The sequence below is a fragment of the Microcebus murinus genome, chromosome 13 (assembly GCF_040939455.1).
Source record: "Microcebus murinus isolate Inina chromosome 13, M.murinus_Inina_mat1.0, whole genome shotgun sequence".
Classification (NCBI taxonomy): Eukaryota; Metazoa; Chordata; class Mammalia; order Primates; family Cheirogaleidae; genus Microcebus; species Microcebus murinus.
This window is the reverse complement of record NC_134116.1, coordinates 75,645,658-75,667,534: the sequence shown is the minus strand read 5'-3', so window position 1 is coordinate 75,667,534 and position 21,877 is coordinate 75,645,658. Positions and strand designations below refer to the sequence as shown.

General features: G+C 43.4%; 1 protein-coding gene across 1 annotated transcript in view; it reads right to left on the bottom strand.

Moving 5' to 3' along the window:
• Positions 1-21,109, bottom strand: part of FLT1 (fms related receptor tyrosine kinase 1) — a 171,072-nt gene extending 149,963 nt beyond the window's left edge. Inside the window, exon 1 of the mRNA XM_076009526.1 lies at positions 20,727-21,109. Within this exon, the coding sequence (XP_075865641.1) occupies positions 20,727-20,790 (64 nt within the window). The 5' untranslated portion in view covers positions 20,791-21,109. The remainder of the gene's footprint in view (positions 1-20,726) is intronic.
• Positions 21,110-21,877: the final 768 nt, after the last annotated feature.

Below are 21,877 nucleotides of genomic sequence, written 5' to 3'. Positions count from 1 at the left end.
AGATAAAAAAAAACGGAGAGAACAAAGTGAGGCATGGTATCAAAATTGGTTTTCCACATCCCCCTGGCTATCCACATTGCTTCCCAATGTCTTGGGGCCGTTTGTAGGTTTTTTATTGCTTCTCACTTTTGGGCCTTGGCATTCAAAAAACTAACCAACTTTGTCAAGTCGCAGGTAGACGCAGCCACACAAAAATCGGTCTCCGTGTTTTACCAACGGCTAGAACTAAGAGGCTCCAGAAAAGACCTCCATGAAGAGTCTCCCAACACACCCACTGAAGGTCTAAATTTCTCAGACCTTGCCGCAGACATGGAACGCAGTTGGTTCCAAAGGCTGTGGAGACACCCATGACGGGATTATTGCGATGCCGCGTACCAGGTGCACACCCCGCCAGCAGTGAGGTAATTCCATGACGGGAATATTGTAGGTCCATGCCCGGGGGCACACTTCATAATCAGGAGTGCCAGAGCTGAATGCCACCTACATAGCCTAAGACAGAGGCCTCACCGACATTTCGATCGCCCGATCTTATATTTGGGGTGCTGCTCGCGGAAGCCCATCGCATAGCCTAAGACAGGCTCTCCACCAACCTGTGTAAATCTCCCTCATATTAATAAAGATAGGGGGAGATGTTGGAGACTAAGACCCTCCACATTCCAACGACTTGTCCTGACTTGTCCTAAGCACGAAAAATAGCCTAAGATGAAAATAGCACCCAGCCCTCCAGCTATAGTTCCGAGAAGAATGCATTACAGCTTTTGGTGCCATTGGGATGCTGATTGGGGCTGATTAGCCCACAGGAAAGCCTCATTATTCCCCCATTCTATTTTTCTGTTTCTACTTCCTTGTTTTCTGTATATAAAACCTACTAAAAATCCAAGTAAAGTAGACCCTGACAATCATTCGCTTGGTCCCGTTTCTTTCTCTCGCCCATCTCTTTCAGGCACGGTCCCCCTCGCCCCTGCGAGTAACAGAAGGTCCCTTGGGCCGGGACAAAACGTGTTGCCACACATGACTCCATCAATGTGATGGAGTTCTACTATAGTTGTTTTTTCCAGGTTAAAGCTTTAGAAGGCTGATTTTAGAGAAATAATTTTTCCTTCATGTTCACTAACATCACTATGTAGTAGGAGTTTTGCAAACTTTTGGCAAAAACCTTGCTGTTGCTCTCCAATTACAATCTTTTAAATTTAATTTAGTGCTAATTTTAAATCATGTCTAATTATATAGTTTGAATTTTAACTATTTAAACAGGAAGTTTTAACAAACTGAGTCACAGAAAATTATGTTGCTAGGACTTTCTGAAGAAATTTGATATTTCCTTTTATATTAAAATGATTAATTTCTTCTAAAGACACTTGTGATTAGAAAGAAAAGATGAAAAAGTAAAGAAGAAAAACATATTGATTTCTAATTGATTTGTTTTTAATTCAAAGCTTTGTATATTAGATTTGTCTCAAATAAGATGCATCTGTCATTGATTTTGCATTCTAGGTTTAACTAGTACATAATCCTACATAATAAATGGCCTCTTTATCTAAATAGAAATTCCCAAGTATTATGTTTCTAAAATTTCAATTTAAGATCATGAGCCTTTTTTAAAGGTTATGTAAGGTTAATTCAACATAATTCATAATAAAAGGAAAGATTCTTTCCTTAAGATGTACCTTATTAAAAGCTTAAGTCTCATAAACTGAATCTCATAGGATCTTTTTGATTAGTAGCAAGGATGGAAGACAGGTTAAGATGCAATTGGAAATTTCCAGAAGCTACTAAAATTTGTATTTGAGATGCTAATCCCTACAGGGCTCTGGTACTTAATAAAAAGTTAACCCTTGGTCTTAACCTCTGTATCATGCCCTCTCAAGTATTTATCAGATAATATTAAGTGGACATTATAGCTGAATGCATTGATTAGAATTACTGCATTAAATGAAGATTACACTATTAGGTAAGCTGACAGGGACCATGCATTGGTGAAGAGCATTATAACATGCCTTTTTCTCTCACTCCTAGGATAATGGAGAGAGACCAATATGTTCATATCCTATCTACCAACAGATAAAATAGAAGATGTGAAAGCCATGGGGATTGTATGAAGTTAGGCATAATTTAAGTCGCACAATTAGTCATGATATTAATTTTTTAAATGTTGGGGTTTTTCTTTCAAAACAATTGGCCTTAAACCAAGGAAGAACCCAAGTTCATGAAAGGATGTTCACATAAATACATACACACACATAAATACACTTTCCTCTTAGTGCAAACTTCAAGTTGGTTTAAGTTGTGGTGAGAAGGTTGGTGTAGAGAAGGTTTTTGGTGTGTGTTTTAATTTCATTTTTTATTCAGTTTAGTCTTAGGCAAAGCTCTTTCTAGGCTGGGATTTAGAAATTGACTTGTATGTGACAATAGAATGAAGCTCTGACTCACTGCTCACTAATCCCTTATGTAGATGAGATTATTTGTGATTTTAGATGGGCAACTTTGCAAATTAGAATATTTTAGATTAGGGTAATTGTGTTATTGGTATACAGGGTCCATAAAAGGACTGAATGCTTAGGTAGTTGCTATCTAGCAACAATATGTTTAATTTGTAGAAATTTTCTAATCCCAGGGACCTGCTAGTTTCCTTTAAATCTTTATAGTATATTAAACTCACCATTTTACCACACAGAATTCACTGGTTTCTTGCTTTAGAGTTTTTGCTATTTTAGATAATCCCCAAATCATTAGATTCAATATGTAAAGTCTCTTATCTTGGTGTCTTAACAGAAAGTTCAAAATAGTCATTTATATAGCATTTATGTGTTGAGTCCAGGTGTCAAAAAATAAATCAAGATATTATTTAAACGTCCAGTGCTAGCAGTCAGCATTGGCACTTCTCTAACAAGTATGTTCATTTCAATCATTCTGCTCTGGTTGTTTGTTTTAAAGCTGCCTTACAATTCATATTTTAATTGTCCGTCAATAAAACCCATAAACAGGTTTGGCAGCTGACTGCACAAAGAACATCATACTATTAGCCACTGAAGTGGCTGATGTCTGAAATAATCAGAACTTGGACAGTCTTCATCCATCCAGACATGGGTCATTGACTTTATTCATTTGTTTCTTAAACTTTGTAAAAGTTATTTTAAAAGAAAAAGATCTGTGTGGTTTAAAATGTTTACCAAGAGAAAGTCCTCTAATAACATCAACATTCCTACCGTCAATGTTTACGGGACGAGCATGTCTTCAGTGTGCCTCCCTGAGCTTTTTACTTGACACTGGCTTCTTAGAGGGTCACGGTTTAACAGGGCACATTCATTGATCATTAGGCCTGTCACCAGGCTACCATCAGGAGCCTACCCTTCCAATGACCTGTAGCCATGCACAACTCCTTTTCATGTGGCATCAGAGTTAATTAAGGTTGTTTAGGGAGAAGTCTCCTGCTGACCAAGGAGTTACCTTTTCCCAAAAAATGCTGTACTCCCACACCACTGTTCTTTTATTAAATGAGTTCAAAAACCACCTCCATAGAGCTGTCTAACATGTCATTTCAGTTTACCGTACAATGTCATGAAAGTTATATGAGCTGCCCAGAGCAAGGGTCACGATGGTTGACAGGGCACGAGACATAGCTAGTAAAATACTTGGTAGATATGTCTGGTAGACCCTCATCTGCAAGGGCCAGTGGACAGAACAAATGCTCTTTACCCCCTAAAAAAGCATGGAGGAACGTTTTTTTGTTAGGCAGGGCTTGGACACATCTCCATTTTCTCTTTCAATAGCAGGAAACTGGTTCCATTTGAAACATACTCCCCATGGGCCCATGTTCTTATCCGGTGTCACTGTTCAGAGGACTGTGGGGAAACTGAGCCCTTATGTAATGTCTTATAGAATGGATCATGATCACCAGTAATGTTATTGCTACTGTTCAAGTTGAAATTCAGAAGTTATTTCAGGCCAGAATATATACATTTCCAGATTGTGAACACCTGAAAAAGACACAATAACTGGTTGCTCAGAAGAGGTTCAATTTCAATAAAGACACATTCGATATATGCAAGATTAAATATACCACACTTGGCTTAATGGAAGTCAGTGATTTTTTTTATGGAGTTGTTAATCTTTTATACATTTGTGCATCCTCTCCAGAATCATAGCGCTATGTAATCACCCAGTCTCTGTGCAGTGACAAAATGCTGATAGCTGAAAAGCATTTGGATAGAGTCGTGTTACTAAGAGTAGGAGTAATATTAATAAAATGCTTGAACTGCCTTGACATCAGCTTTCTACTCTCCAAATTATTTAGTACTACAAATTTCAGTTCTGCCAAAGGCATCCTCCATATTCTCTGTAAATAGACAATTAATAGTCTGGAAGTGTAGTATGTATATGTATGTACGTGACCCACAATTTAAAAAATGAAAGTTTTCTCTATTCTACATAGCAGTAGTATTACAGTTTGGTCTATGTCCAAATATTTTACCAAACATTCTGTTTTCATTACTGTTCAATGTCAAAGTTCCATGCATCTATGGAGATGATGACAGCAGGTCTCTGAATTTCATGGACATGTTATCTACGTGGATTCCTGTGGGTTCCCTTATAAGGAAAGCCTCACATAGAAGATCTGAGAAATATTTTATCATTTTAGTATAGGAGCATGCCACGTAATGATTAAAGCATAAGAGAGGGAATTAGAACTTTTTGATTGTGTTCAGCCATGGCTTATAACCTGTCATGTGACACAGATAATCTTCAGATCTACACACAGTTATTTCTGGGGAAGAAATGAATATGTCATGGAGCTGTAATGTTGTGATGCTATTGAATAATCATAAAAATGTATCTTGTTCACGTTTTAATTTTGAATCCAAAATAATGCCTTAATATTTTTGTATAATAAAATGAAGAAAGGCTAGCAAGCAGGCAGACAGACAAGCATGCACCTTAACACAGTAGTTATCCATGCAGGAAAAACCAAAAATGGTATTATAGCCAACACAGAGTTTTGTCTATTTTCTTCATATACTCTTCAACATTTTCAACTTTAAAATCTATCACAAATGGCAGAATACCATTGACTTTGCATATTAAAATAGGGGAGAAATAAAATTAGATCAGAAGGCTGAGTGTGATAAAGTTCTGACAATTTTTAGCTTACTTTCATACAGTTTATGAAGCCCAAACTACATGGAAAATATTTTTCTGAAGCCTTTTACACTGTCCATAAAGGGGATGCTTTAGATTCACTAAGAGGAAAGTTGAGAAGATCTCTGTCTTTGCAATCAATACTATATACAAACCCTCTGACCTTTGAGATTTAAATGGCCAAGAGTGTGTAATAAACTTATCCGTCAGAGGGGAATTGAATTTTTGAAAGCCACATTAGCATACTTTCTGTGACTCATTGAACACTATTCTTGACCATTGTATTTTCTATTATCAAAATCAGTTTCCTTCTAAATTGAACAATTTGAAATATAATTGCTTTTCATTATACATATTTTGGAGACTAATCCTGCTTAGAAAATGAAGTGGAGATATTGACTAAAATTTACTTTTTTATTCTGAGTTCTTTTAATTTTCACATTTTCTTAAGACTCAATTTACATAGTAAATACTTGTAATAGCTGTGCCTTCCTAAGATTTTACAAACTCTTTTTTTTTTTTTTAATCTTATTTAAAGCTAGAATTAATGTTATACAAGTTTTGCTGAGAGTCAAGTTTCTGGAAGGGAAAGTAACCTATTAAAAGCAATATGTTTCCACCAGAAATATCTCAATTTTTAACAGCAATAATTTGCTGAATGTCTTCACTCACTTTCAGCATGTGATGTTAAGGCCTTCCTCACAAATATCCATAGAAGACTTTAGAGTTATTTGTACCCAAAACCTGGAGAATATTGGCTTTTGTTCTCAGGGCACTTTTACTTATACATTTTTATTACTCTATCTAGAACCTCATTTCTAGAAATTAGCCTTTTTGATATCATCCAAGATATTACATCTCTGATAGAAGAAAACAACAACAATTTCTGTTATCAATTGGCCACCAACCTAATGGCTTTGAAACAACTTGTGAATCCCCTCATTCTGGAGGACAAGACTAAAACCAATAAGTAGAAGTTACATAAAACCAGAAGGAAAACTGTGCAGAGGTAGTAAGCTTCCCAATACCAGAGCCGTTCCCATGGAATTAAGCCACCACCTCCCTGGGATGAGATTGATGGACTGGGTTAAGGGTTGGACTCCCATGCACAATCCTAGGAGTCTGGGAACTCTTCACCCTCATTTATCTACGCTTCTTATCTCTCTTTTACTGCCAGCCAACCCTGGTCTTTTCACCACTACATTCCCTATGTGACCCCTTCCTCTTACCCTCTTACCTTGTTGATTTCTCCAACATTTAACCTCAACATTTATTCTTTTATTTAATATTTTTGAACATATACCAAGAGAGAGATACCATAATAAACAAGGCAAACAGTGCTTTCTGTAAAGTGTTTACAACTTAGCTTGGACAACAGATAAATAATCATATACAGATATATGTAATTTTATACAGATAGAATTAATGTTTATATAAGTATAAAATGACATTATATTTATCATGGAGAAGTACCAGATTCCAGGGTGCCTCACCCAGCCCAGAGGGCGAGGGGCATTCTCTCAGCAGAATGAAGTTGAAGGAATCAGTGTGTGTTTGCTAAAGGAAACACCAGGTTCTCTTTTGCTCTTTAAAGACTTCCAAATCTCCAAACCCTCTAAAGCTTCATCTTTACTTTTATTTATTTATTTCTTTATTTTTGAGACAGAGTCTCACTCTGCTGCCTGGGCTAGAGTGCTGTGGCGTCAGCCTAGCTCACAGCAACCTCAGACTCCTGGGCTCGAGAGATCCTCCTGCCTCAGCCTCCCAAGTAGCTGGGACTACAGGCATGTGCCACCATGTCCAGCTAATTTTATATATATATTTTTGTAGTTGTCCAGCTAATTTATTTCTATTTTTAGTATAGACGGGGTCTTGCTCTTGCTCAGGCTGGTTGTGAACTCCTGACCTTGGGTGATCCACCAGCCTCGGCCTCCCAGAGTGCTAGGATTACAGGTGTGAGCCACCTAGCCCAGGCCATCTTTACTTTTAAATAATTGTTTTCTGCCGGGCGTGGTGGCTCACGCCTGTAATCCTAGCACTTTGGGAGGCCGAGGCGGGCGGATTGCTCAAGGTCAGGAGTTCAAAACCAGCCTGAGCAAGAGCGAGACCCCGTCTCTACTATAAATAGAAAGAAACTAATTGGCCAACTGATATATATATAAAAAATTAGCCGGGCATGATGGCACATGCCTGTAGTCCCAGCTACTTGGGAGGCTGAGACAGAAGGATCGCTTGAGCCCAGGAGTTTGAGGTTGCTATGAGCTAGGCTGACGCCAGGGCACTCACACTAGCCTGGGCAACAAAGCGAGACTCTGTCTCAAAAAAAAAAAAAAAAAAAAAAAAAAAATAAATAAATAAATAATTGTTTTCTTCTAACAACTTCTCTTAAATTCTCCTATTTTATTTTATTTTTTTTTTACAACTTTGCTTTCCTTGGCCTCTTCACTGAGAGGAGAAAGCTCTGTCTTTTTCCAATGCTCTGGTCTGCACATTTGTTCAGTCTGGGGTCTGTATGACTTCACTTGACACTGGAAAAAAAGTTACAAGTAACCATGTTTTAGAATATTAATAGACACGCAGGTCACATTGTGCTTGTTGAAGTAGAGCATCATGGAAGTGCTGGGGTGGAGATTCAGCAATGAGGGGATTAAAGAGACTATCCGATGGCATACATTAGCTAGGGCTTAGCTTGTCTTTCCTTTCCTCTGTTCACCCAGCCTGTACTATGGATGGTCCAGAGCCAAGAGGAAATCATTTTCCATCAAAAATTTTTTATCCTAGGTGGCAAAAACAATGGCAGCAATAGCAACATGACCCAGTATCTCAAGCCCGGTTGGCGTACCTAGAAATTAAGTGTTCTCAATCAACTGTCTTTCTTCTGGGCTGTTTGGGAACCTTCACCAGCTAAGAGTATCCCAGCAGGAGGGCTCATCTCAAGGACAGTTTCTTGGGGGTCAATTCTCTAGTGGCTGTGCAGCTTAGACTCCCATTCTCAATCCTGAGTCCAGGGTCAATTCAGGACAACATGGCCGGGTCAGCCAAGCACAACAAAGCAGTGACTAGACCAGAGGATGACCCAGATAGAAGGAACAGAACATCACATATGTTTGGGGAGAATTATTGCCAGCTCTTGGACATATTTCTGCCAACCTCCTCTGTTTATACACACACACACACATGGATTCCTAGACAGTAAACCAGTGCAGAACCATGGCTTTTATGAGGGCCTCTGAGACTCAGAGAAACAGCTTAGGATACAGTTTTGGTCAGTTCAAACAGCATTTATGGGCTGACTCTTATGAGCCAGGTACTCTACTGGATTCACACCTGCAAAGAGGGACCAGAAACAGCCTTTCTTCTTAAAGAGCTTTCAGCCCTAAGCTGGGCTCTCAGGAAATGTCATTTAGAAGTAGAATAGGTGAATACCAAGAAATATAGATGATAATCTACGTCAACAAATAGAGATCTTCTCCAAACTATGTACACTTTTGTTTAAGGAACACATTTTTTAGTATAAGTAGTCACAAATTCTTAACTAACACACTTAAGTTCACAAAATAAAAACATTTATTCAGGCTGGGCACAGTCGCTTACACCTGTAGGCCTAGCACCTTGGGAGGCTGAGATGGAAGGGCAGGAGTTTAAGACCAGCCTGGGTAATACAGCAAGATCCCATCTCTACAAAACAATTTTTTAAAAAATTATGTGGGCATGGTGGTGCATGCCTATAGTCCCAGCTATTAGGGAGGCTGAGGCAGGAGGATCACCTGAGCCCAGGAATTTGAGGTTGCAGTGAGCTATTTTAACCCCACTGCACTCTAGCCTGGGTAACAGAATGAGATCCTGTCTACAAAACAAAATAAAACAAAACAAAAAACCCCAAAGCAAATAAAAAACTACTTATTCCGTGGTAAACCTGTAGCATAATGAATATAACCATATTTATACCTCTAACTAAAATATAATGGGTTACTTGATGATAATCCCTTGAGCACCTTTTAAGTGAATATGTTAAAATATTCTAAAACAGTCTTGTATGTAAAGCCTAAACTCAAGTTGGAAATTGGACATAAATCTAAAATAATGACTAGCTATGACATTGGCATCAGGAGAATTAAATTTAATATGATCCCTGTTTTTCCTCATGAAATCATGGAAGAAAAGAGCATTTCAAATCATTGTAAGAAAATGTGTTTCTTAAACATCCCCTCTCAAGTTTGTATTTAACATTCTCCCCAAATGGTGAAGGAATTACTCCAGAGAGGCAATCCCACGCCTATCTGTTTGGATTGTAAAGCACATCTTTTAAATAACAACAAAACAAACTTTATTTCTACAATTTAGAATTTTCTAAAGAAAAGATATATTTGGATTTAGAATCACTAAGTTTAATGTCAGCTCAAAAAGGCTAAAGTGAAATAGAAATTCCTGAAAATTAGCATTCCTATTAGTTTCCTGAATTTCCCATTTGCCTTCCAAATGACTTTGTGTGGCAAACACTTTGTGCAGGGTATTTTTCATTTACCAGTTTTGAGAACAGAGGATGGGATGGGTGAGTGAGGGGTAGAACCATTTTTCATTTGTACATCAACAGTGTGTGTCAAGCATTCCCTGACTCTCCAGGAGTCACAGGTACCCAAAGTCCATTCTAGGGCATTACAATGACTCAATTGCTATGCATTTTTTTCTCCAGTTCTAGTAGAATTCCCAATGGAGAAGATCCTGAAGCTATAAAAATTTTCAAAGAACAACAAAAATCTGATCCAGCAGGAGACATTAAGTGGAAAAAAGACAGTTAAACAGTGTTTCCCCAAAAGAAAGCAATACCATTAATCATAGACGAAATGCTGTAGCAAGAGTTTACATTGCTCTTTACATTGTTTCTTTGCAGTCCTCTCTAATGTATCCCTGCCTCTCTGTCTGTTTACATATATTTTTGGTTTCTCTAATGCCAACTTAGAGAAAGAAAACAATCACCAAAATCTAACAGTATAATTGGATACTCCATATAGTTTCCCTATAAGGCATGTATCTATTTGACCGCCCTTTCCATCTTTTCCCTTGGAGTGAAAGATAAAATGCCTCAATAGGGGGCAAGATAGGATTTTTTCTCAGATTCTGATAAACATGACAGTATTCTGGTAAGAAAAAGTGTCCCTATCCAAGTAATAGATCAAGGAAGAAGAAATAAAGCTCTGTTTTCATTTCTTGACTTCTAGCAGGTCTGATTTTGTGAAGGAAGTAATCTAAGTAGGGGGAAGAGACACAAGGAGCAACAGGACTCAGAGAAATGCTTCCAGTTTTGCTAACTGTACAGGGACTGCCAATCAAACAGGGAAATCAAAGCCTGTGGGCGGCCACTTCAGATGACATGTAACTCCCTCGAGGAAAAAGTTCTTGGACAGTTGTCTTTTCTCACAGTTATAACACCTTTTTACCCTAAACCCTGGTAACAAAACTCTCACCTTTTTCTTTAATTTCTAGATTTATCATTGAAGATATTTGGCGTAAATGTTAGTGGAAAGAGTACCTATTTTAAACTCAGAAAGACCTAGGTTTGAATCTTGGCCTGGTTGCTCAATAAGTGTGACCCTCAGTGAGTCATCAGGTTTTTTTCAGCCTCAGGGTTTCGACTTATGAAACAAAGTTACAAGCGCACAGGTTGGATGGTTATGAAGAGAATCGAGCTGATACAGCAAGTTTCCCGTGCTGAGGAGAAGCTCAGTACTTGTACTCCTTCCCCTTCCCTTGGGGACAGTTAGTGTCCTCCCTCTAATTCTTGTAGCATCTGCCTTCAGGGTCAAAGACACTTCTGGGTCCTTCCCTTAGGTACTCAAGTGTCATTCAAGAAAAGCCACAAGTTTGGAGGTTGCTGGGATCTAATGCACAAAGGTGTAGGCACTGGATTCCTGGAAACTGAGTGTCAAAAGGCAGTCCCAGCTTTTTCAGAGGACCTGCCTGATGAGAGCTTTTCTAGAATCAAAGTCCTGGCCTCTTCCTATTCTTCTTTGTCATCTGAGCTACTTTGGTGGGCAGTTTGGAAGCCCACCAAAAATCATGCTCTTAATGGCTTTGGGGATCTTTTTTCTGACTTTAACTTTTTTGGAAGGTCCTTGAATGCCTGTGATAAGAAAACCTGTATGATTAAAAGTCTGTCTTAATGGAGACGTGAACAGTGGCTGCCACAGTAGCAGTGGAATCTCCCAAGGCCACTTTAGGCTGTAGTGGTAGTGGCTTCTCACATTCTTTGGAGATGACCAAACTCCAAGGATAGAAAAAGGGAAAGACTAGCACACTCCCGTCCACACCCTTTTCCCTCTCCTCTTTTCATTTAGGCAGGAAGGCATGGTAAGAGGGGAGGGTTGGAGTCTGACAGACTCAGATTCAAATAATTCCAGCTTTACTTACCACTCTGGGATCTTGGGCAAAGTGTTTAATTTACCTATGCATCACTTTCCTCACCGTGAAGAGCACTGCACCTACCTCTTGGGACTGAGTAAAATAAAGGGGCTTGGTTCCCTCCTTTCTCCCTCCCTACAAAGCAGATCTCTCCCTGTAGTCTCCACACCCTCCAGAAGGTGCTAAATCAGGGCCCTTCCATAGAAGCCTCAAAAAGCCTCAGAGCTGCCAACACTCTGAATCCTCACTTGCCGGTTTCAGCATAGTCAAAAGCGGCTGGCAGGCCAGCCTACCCATGCCTTACACACCCTACACAGAAGGCTCTTCCACTGGGCCCGCTTTTTCATTCCCAGATACTGTTTAGAAGGATGAAGACATTACTTAGTATTTATTTTTATATACTATTATTTTCTTGGCCAACCCCCAGCCTAATATCTAGACTGAAAAGAAAATGCGATGTGTTGAACAGTGGTGTGGTAGATTGAAAAACGCTGTGCAGCTCCTCCCATCAAGAGAGCAATCTGCTTCCCCACCCCTGACTCTGGGCCAAGACTTGCTTTGACCAATAGAATGTGGCAGAGGGACGCAGGAGTTCCAAAGTCTAAGCCACAAAACACCTTGCAGCTTCCGCCAGTGCACTCTTGGAATGCCCCTGCCTCCACATGCGGAAGCCCTGGCTAGAATGCTGAACAAGGAAAGACCGTGTGGAGAGGGAGGCTGGGGACCAAGGTCCCGGTGGCAATGCCAGGGGCTACAGCTGCAGGAACCACCCAGGTAAGACCCGAAGGAAAACCACTTAGCTGAGCCCAGCCCAAATGTCTAACCCCTAGAATCATGGGGCATAATGAATTGTTGTTTTAGGCCACTACGGTTTGGTCCGTCTTGTTAGGGAGCAGTAGATGGCAGACACAAGTGGTTCTTGTGACTCAGCCGGCAGGAGCAGTGATTGGTAGTTAAAGGGTGTGCTCTTTCTGTATTTGAACTTTAAAGTGTCAAAGCAGAGCTCACACAATGTTAGGAATTCAGTGCCCTGGAGGGACCCTAGATGCTCTCAGGGAAGGGGAAGCAGCTTAGATCCTTGGTGTTTCACAAGAAGCATTCCAGCACCATGGCTCCTCATGATGATGGGGGGGGGGAGCTCCATCCCCAACCAGCAAAAACTTTTCTCAGCAATAGGGAAAGACCGACCCATGATGCGTCATGAAAGTCAGCAGGCCAACAGGTAGAATTCAGATACCAAAGCTGGGGACACACTGATCCCAGCCAAGGAAGTACGGAGGCTCAGATGGAGAGCAGTTTGCGGGACACACTGGAGGAAAGCAGGGCTGGACCCAGGCACGTGGTGCCCAGGACAGGCTAATAGCATGGTATTTGTATAGAGGAAGGGCTGAGCGCTACGTAGTCTAGGGCAGAGGAGGACTACTAGTAGCTCCATCGTCTGGACCAGCTTCTGGCCCCTAACTTACACACCCCTCTCAGCAAAGCAGACCCACTCTCCTTAGAAGGGAACTTCAGTTAGTCACATTGGGTACACACCCTAGCTCCCGATCTAAGTGTTCCTCTGCCACACTCTACTACTCTACTAACACGGACTCCTCCTCCTGGTGGGAACTCTCATGAATACAGTTTCCTACACTTTGTCTAGTGATGAGTTAGTGGGCAGGTGACTCTCTGGTGGCCAGGCCTCTAGGGCTGTGGTTCTCAAGGTGTGGTCTCTAGACCAGGTACCTCCGTATCACAGGGGAACTTGATAGAAAAGCATTCTTGGCCCCACCCCAGACCTACTGAATCAGAATCTCTGGGGTGGGGTCCAGCAGTCTGTCATTTTGCAATCACCAGGTGATTCTGATGTATGATGAAATTCACCCAGGGGCTTTAAAATTACTGATGCTTGGGTCCCTCTCAAGAGATTGTGATTAAATCGGTCAGGTGTGCATCCAGGCACGAGGACTTGTAAAAGCTCCCAGAGGAGGATTTGTAAAAGCTCCCAAAGGATTCTAATATAGAGCCCAAGCTGGGGAGTACAGACCGAGAGAGAGGCGAAGGCTTTCATGGAAATCAATTGGCAGACTAATTAATAACCAGGGTGGGTTTTGCTGAAGGTGGCCTTGTGTTTAAGTGGTTTTATATTTGTATGTAATAACAGCCAAAGCCTTTCATTTATACAAGGTTCACTTCAGGCCTCTTTTAACAGAAGAATCTGATAATTGTAGTTCTGCTTGTGTAGACCACATGGGTGTGTCTGTGGCTTGAAAGGAAATCCATTTATATATACTCCACCGCTAAATAGAAGGATAGCAGTCCAGGCAGAGAAAAAGTGCCTGCAAGCATTGTGATAACCTGTGAAAAGGCAAAGCCTTTGTTAAGATTTGCAATAAGGAGACAAGGAAGAAGGCAAGTGCAAAACACATTAAATTTCAAGCCATTAGGAGGCACATGAAATGTGTTATCAGCTGCAGTGACATAGTGATGAGTCCTTGACAACCGAAGATTCCAGAGAAGGATACTTACCACTGCTGGTTTTTACCACCAAGTAATTTTGTTTCAGAAGCAAATGCCTTGTAGCACTTTATTTATGGTTAAAACTAATCTATTTAATGCCATTCTTACTGTTTTCCAGCAAGTCCACATTTTCTGAGACATTGATCTTGCCACCCATGATTTGGTTCACCATGGTATTCTTCAAGACCACAACCTCTGCTTACTTTGATTATGGGTCCAAACTGAGTCCAAGATTCTGCAAAGAGTTTTGGAGTAGGACACAGGTTTCCCAGCAGAAGACAGGACACAAGAACAATGTGGGAGCCAGCAGGGGCTCCTGGCAGCCCAGGTCTAGTGCCTTGGTCACACAGGTCAAAGATAATCACTAGAGTGTTAGGGAAGAGGACTTCAACCCTGAGACCACAACTGACTATGAATCCTTTACTAAGCAAACAAACAAAACCCAAGAAAACCACACCCTGGCTTTTATTAAAACGAAAGCTTTGATTCATTAAGTTCCCAGGGGATGCTGCTGCTGCTGGCCAGGGACCACGCTCTGGCAAGGGTGTTTTGGAGTACGTTATGGGCATGTGCAGCATAGGGTGGAGTGGGGGTGGGGAGGCACCAGCTTTAGCCCAACCCATGGGATTCAGACTTTTCGAGAGCCTTTCTCACACCTAGTAGGATGGTCCTGCCAGGAACCCATTTGTGTGAAAGGTTGAGGAGAACACATCCTAAGGAAAGTGGAAGCTAGGCAGACCAGTCTGGTCTCATAACTGAGGCTCCTACATAGTTAATTCAGATTGGGCCAGATCTCCGTTGGTCAGGTTTGCATCCCAGCCCAGCGAGAGGGCAAGTCACTCAAACCATAAACTCTGAGGGCTCTGTTGTCTCTAAAAATTGTACAAAATACTGTAGGATAAAGCTGAAGTGCTTAGCACTCACCAATAGAGGCTAAGACAGAATTTCTGCCTGGCTTTGGTGGCTCAGAGGCCCTAGGGAAGCACCATGCCCAAACAGGAGGAGATTACATGAGATGGTTTTCTCAGAGAGCTGAAGATTATAGCTGATTTCCTACATCGTAGTCACTTGCTAAAGAGGACAAATATTGTGTATTGAGAAGAGTCACTGTAAGCAATCCATCATAACTGAGGCCAAACGGACAGGCAAGAGCACCTCCATATATGGGAATAAATTCACGTCTGAGATTTCTTCTTTGAGATGACCGTGTGGCTACATATTCATTCATTAATTTGTTCCAACACTTACTGCAAGCCTCTATGCCAGGCATTCTATCAGTTGCCAGAGATCTAAGGACAGCTAAGACATGATCTCCCTCCCAAAGAGGAAAGCCCCAGACACATAAAATGCTAACAGTGCAAGGTGAGAAGGACTGGAGGGGCTACAGGGGAGCAGAATAAACCATCAGTTCTGTCTGGGGCTTCAGGGAGGACGGAGCTCCTGGAGGTGGGGATTGCTAAGCTGGGTTTTGCAGGCAGGGGAGAAGGGGCTACCGAGGGAGGGAAAGGGTCCTGCAGGCAGACGAGCCGCATGAACACAGTGATGAAAGTGAAGCCCATCTGAAGAAGTAATTTGTTTGACTGGGGTAGAGTTTGTGTAGCTGGAACCCAGGGTGTATGGAGGAAAGTGGTGAAAGATGAAGCTAGTACCATAAGCCACAACTATGTAAGCCACAGCTGTTCAAAAGAAGGATTCCAAGTACTCACAAGGAAAATTAATCTTCTGACCAAACCTCTTGGTGTGCTAAGCAGCCATCATTTTGATTCTTAATTTAAACCCCTTATAGGCTTTAAGAAAATAGGAGAAAATTTCAGATTAAAAAAAAAGATGTCACTTAGAAAGAAATGTTAGCATTGTAATAATGTTATTCAACAAATATTTGAACATCTCTCTTCTGTTTGGGGAAGAGGAAATATACAAATGTAGAAGACATGTTATCTGTAGTACAAATATCAGGTTTCGCTTGGGGGCCTGCCGCGAGCTAGCTGTTCACTTTGAAAAAAATCACTGATCTTCTCTGGGCTGGTTTTCTCATCTCTGAAATGAGTGGATTGGATCAATGAGGTTCCATCTAGTTCTAACAATGGGTGTGTCTGTGAAACAAGATCGAGTCTCTCAGCGCTCAAAATTGAGGAGAGGTGCAGCAATCAGACGTGGCTTTCAGGCATCCAGCGTCACCAAGACTGATGGGAAATCCCCAGGAATTCTTGACATCTCCCCACATCCGCCCCAGCAGCAATGCAGGAAATCTAGTCCACTATCTTCAGCAGACTCAATGGAACCATTTCCTTAATGAAGCCCTGTGCAGCCCCGTGTGCTAAGCTTTCCTTTGGAAGGCTTTCCTTTCAAGCCCTCCCTCAAATACCCCATTCCTCTCATTTCCTTCCCCTCTCTCAATCTGGTATAAAACCCAGCAATTTAATCAGCAGCATGCTATTTCCAAGGCACCCAAGAGGGCGAGGAACCAACAGTGATCCTGGAAAGCATGGAGCAGGAGACCTTGTCATTGTTCACAAGCCTCTCCGGTAGACTAAGGTCCATGGAGCGGAATGGACTGTTCAGTTCTATTAAATTGTTTAAACCCAATGCAATAGATGGTTTTATGCTTTCAACCACTCACACTAATGTATTTTTACTTAAAAAAAAAAATAAGCTTGGGATGATTTCAAATGCCCTTCCTCCTCTATCCACAATCACACACTGAAAAATGATGATATTTACTTGATATTTACTAGAACCGGACATGCCTGGTCTCTGCTTACACCAGCAGGCTTTGCATTTAACATTCAAGCACCAAGATAGCTTCTCTTGCTTTCTCTTCCTTCTTACGCCCACTCACATACACATCTCAATTTAAAGCACTGCACAAGCTACTTACTCTCCTATTTGTTCTTGTCTTGCCCAACCACCCAAGCCAGGGTAAACATTGGTCATAACTTTGCTGTGTGTAGATGGCAATAGGTTACATAGTCTTCCTCAAAGGCATTACGTTTTTGTGGTCAATATAAAACCATTTTTATGCAACATATTTTCAACTTCTACATTATATACATTCAAAGTAGATTTAGAAATGCCTGGATAGTTTTTGGAAAGAACAACGTAATTATTTGGATTCTTTGTTTCTTTTTTTTTTTTTTTTGAGACAGGGTCTCACTCCCAGGGCTGGAATACAGTGGCATCATCATAGCTTACTGCAATTTCCAACTGCTAGACTCAAGCAATTCTCCTGCCTCAGCCTCCCAAGTAGCTGGGACTACAGGCATGCACAACCACACCCCACACCCAGCTAATTTTATCTATTTTTAGTAGAGATGGGGGTCTCTCTTTTGCTCAGGCTGGTCTCAAACTCCTGACCTCAAGTGATTCTCCTGCCTTTGCCTCCCAGAATGGTTTATTTCTTAAAAGTCACATGAAATCGATTCAATTTTAAGTAAAGCGTTTCGTATCCCTGTTGAAACCTGGAACTCATTCAGGATAAACCATTTTTTGATCAAATAAATGTTAATTGTAAAAATTCAAGAAATGTATAGGGGTTTTAAATTGCTGATATCCTTAAAAGACTTAATGCAGCTAGTTATGAAGAAAAGTCTACTTCATAGAGTTACACATTTTGCTAGTGAAAAAAACCCAAGAAAATGATTCCTACTGGCTTGGGCATCCTATACCAGCTCATCTCTTACAAAACATAGCCCACTACAGGCCAAGTTAACTAGTTGACTAGGTACATTCTGTTAGAAAGAAACTACAATGTGATTACTAATAGCAGGGGAAACTCAATTCATCCTTACAACCCCAGCATCGTATGGTTTATCATCCATTCTATATGTAAATATAAATAAGGTAGGGAGAGAGAAAAGAGAAAGACAGACACTGTATTTAGTCTATTTCCTGGAATCATTCATTGAATTTTAGAGTCAGAAAAGGGCCTTGGAAATCAACCATTCATTCTAACTTCTTCATTTTACATATGAAAGCAAAAAACCCACTTGGTGATCATTAGAAAAGAAACTAGACAGCCTGTTATAGAGTTTTCAACAGGGAAAGAAAAAAGGGTAAAAAAGTACTAAAAAAAATTTGACAAAATATTAGACAAAAAAAAAGAATGTAGCTTCATAAAATCTTGGAGAAAAGAGCAGAAGTTGTTATGTAAATTAACTTTATTATGAGAGATTTATTATATTCAATTTGGAAACAGGTATTTTTGTGTACATTTTGATTAACTGAATATTATTTATGCGGCCTTTCCTCACAAAATTTACAAGTTCAGTTAGTTATTGTAAATTGTAAATATTAGTTGCTCAACAACTCAAGAAAAATGGGAGCAGAAGAAAAAGATTTGTGGCTTTAATCAAGGGTGTGGCACTTAAAGGTAAGAAATGAGACTCCGAGCTGGAGAAAGAGGACTGGTATCCTGTACAGAGATAGAGTTTTCCGATACGGAGTACTTGAGAGTATCTAAATTATTGGCATCTTTTTATTTCCCATAATATTTGGGAGAAGGTAAAGATACTCTCTAGGGGGGAAATGCATGATCTCTTAGTCTTCCTGAACTTCTGGTTATTTTACACCTCAGTGCAAGCTCATGCTGCGTACACACACACAATATTAGTAACTCACAGATATCCAAAGATTAGGCACCTGAAGGGCAGACCCTAGTCCATGATGGATCCCAGAGGACTCCTGATTAATCCACAGGACAGAAATGTGACCTCTTGCTGGACACTACGTCCCAGAAATGTAGCCCTTTGGTTCAGTTTGAAAGCCCTGATGTAGTTCAGAAAGTAGGTAGCTGATCAGTTTACTGTGAGATCCTTACTACAGGTTTTCAAATGCACGCTTTGCAATTACAAACCCATACGGCTGGCAGAACATTCTGTAAACTGTAAGGGAAAAGAGTTCTCATCAATGTTTGTTCCCCGTTTCTTCCCAAAACGTGGGTGAATTTTTCAAAAAAGTCAAGAGTTCCAAGATTTCTGTCCGATGTAAGTAAGTTACAGTCTAAGAGAAATCACAAGAGGATCCCACTCATGTGTCTGGAAAGTTTCCACCAATCTAAGATGCTCCTAGTCTCAAATAAAACTATGCTTTACTAAAGTCAACAGTGTTTTTTTGAAACAAAAACATGCGTGAAGCAGAAAAATCCAATAAATCATGTACTTCCCCTCCCCATATTTTTGAATTCACAATTATTTACCTAGATTTACCTTTACATAATAGGTGAATTACTTAAATTCTGTAAGCAATTATATTTTTATATAAGCCACTTTTCAAAACAAAAATGTGTTTATAAAATAGAAAATACAATATTTTACTTAATACTGTTATTTTAGCACATTTCCCAATTCATAGTGAGTGCTCAGGCATTACTACTTCTTCGCACTGTCTCCAGGTTTAGTAGTTTCCCCAATCGAACCATGTTACTGAGAAACTGACGGTCTAATTAGCGTTCCCACTGACAAAGAGTATTTAATAATTACTGCCTTTGGGGTTTAACAAGAGGTTTTGTTTGTTTGTTTGTTTTTTAATATACTCAACCCTACCGTCTTCCTTTCCCGGGAATCATTGCAATAACTTACTTTTTGTTACTGGTTTTGTTTTGCTTTTTTCACATTTTACCTTTTCCCCACGACGCTTACAAGGAAGGCGCTGGGAAACCTGGTTCTCAGCGCCCAGGGGAGCGGGACTGGGGGTTGGGCCACTCAGCGCCAATGAGCACCTAAGTCCCCTTGGGCTTTGACCTCCGACGGCAGCGGTCTCCACACGAACCGCTCAGAAAGCCTCCTGGCCCCAGGCCGTTTCGCCGCCCGTTCCCAAACGCCCAGCGAAGGCCGACTTAGGTGTCGGGGCGGGCCTCACCTACTCCTCAAACCGCATCTTTTGGTCCAAATCGTCCGCCCTTTCTTGGCTCAGAGGTAAAGGCTGGGCTCGCAACAGGGTAACGTAACGGTATTTGGGCCCTTGGCTGCCCTGGTCAGTTACGGTCACTGCCGCCGGCGACCTGGGCTGGACGGCGCACCCGGCCCGCTCCCCGCCGGGGCCCCACCCGGGTGGCTGCCGCGGTCCGCGCCGCCGGGCGTCCCCGGGTCAGTCCGGCTCGGGGCCGAAGCGGGTCGCGGGATACTGGCGCTGGCCCTCTGCTGGGATCCGTCTGCTCCCATGGGCACGCGACCCCCACCAAATTGGTTCTCCTCCTTCCCTCTCGTGGCGCGAGGTCGCTGCCAATGTCGCCAACGCTCCGGCCCCAACCTAGCCCCCGGCAGCCTCGCGGGCGTTCAGGAGTTGCCGCTCCCGGCTCCGGAGGACCCCGCGGAACCGCGCCAGGCTGCCTGGGACAGCCTCTGGGTGCCAGGCCAGTCCGGGTGCGCCGTGCGCCCGGAGCCTCGGCGGTGAGACCCCACCCAGGAGCCGGGTAGAGGATCAGCGACTCTGCCGCTCAAGGGCAGCTCCCGCGAGGACCCGTTCTGGGCGGTGATGCCCGCAGGCCTGGGCCAGCCACTCTCCGAGGCGCCCACTCGGAGAAAGGGCACTGCGACCCCAGGCGTGCCCGCTGCCTCTGGTGACCGAGGTTCCCGCCGAGGCTCGCTTCTCGGGGCTGCAGCCGCGTCTCCCCGCTAGCACCCGCCCCGGCCCCACAGGCTCTGCCCTCCGCCGCCCCATCCCAGCTCCGCTCCGGCCCCGCCGCACCTCACCTGTGAAAAGCAGAGAGCCGAGCAGCGCGCACAGCAGGACCCCGGTGTCCCAGCAGCTGACCATGGTGAGCGCGACGCGGCCTGCTCGCCCGGTGCCCGCGCTCCCCGCGGCCAAAGACCCGCCGTCAGAGCCCGTCCTCTCGCGCTCCGCCGCCGCTGGCCCCGCGCTCTGGCCCTGCGCCCCGAGCGCCCCTCTTCTCGGCTCCAGCCAGGAGACAGCCACTTCCCGGGGTAATCCTCGCCGCCCGGCGCCCGCTGGCCTCTGCGCCCGAGTCCCGGAGCCCGCTCCGAGCCGCCGCCGCCGGGGAGGAGCTGCGAGGAGTGTCCGGCCGGAGCGCTCCGAGCCTCCTGCGGACCTCGATTAGGAGCAGCCGAGGGCGGGGGCGATTTATAACCTTACCCCAGCCCACTTCCTACCCCGGCACCTCCTTCTAGTGACGTCAAGGGGTCCCCCACCCCTCATCCGCCTCCCCACCTACCCTCTTCTTCCTACCGGACTCGCTTCCCTACGGCTCCGGAGAGGGGCGGGGGCCGCCGAGGGCGGGCGCCCTGGGCCGGGCGCGCGTGGGGAGGCGCTGGGGCGCGGGCCGGGGAGCGCGGCCTCAGCAGGTTCAGGGTCCCTACTCCGTGCCCTCCTGCCCCCGCCCCTCCGCCAGCCCATCGCGCTCAGGAAATCCTTGCAGAGTCCCTCCACCCGGCTTACTCAGCTCTGGGGGCCGCCCGAAACTGGGGAGGGGACAGGGCTGAAGTTCCACTGCCCGGCCCCCGGGCGGAAAGTAAGTCGGATCCAAGGGAAGCCGGTCGCGCCTCCGCGACGGTGCTCTTGGCGCGGAGGAGTGAGGCGCAGTCCTGCGCTCTCCGCTGCCTGCTCTCCCGCGCTGTCCCGCCTCCCCCGATCGCCGCCAGACTGTCCCAAGACGCCTACGAAGGCGCCTGAGACACCCGACACACGGCACTGGACCAGGGGACCGACGCTTGCCTGGCACCTCTGGGGAGACTGTGAACCGGCTCAGGTCCCAGGGAGCGCGTCTGTGTCTTTTTCGGCCGCCTTCGTGCACCCGCCCAAGTCATTTCCTCAATCCTCTGCTTCCTAGAAGCAAAACAAGGAAAAACATCATGATACCTTTCAAAAAATGAGGCGTGAAACTCTG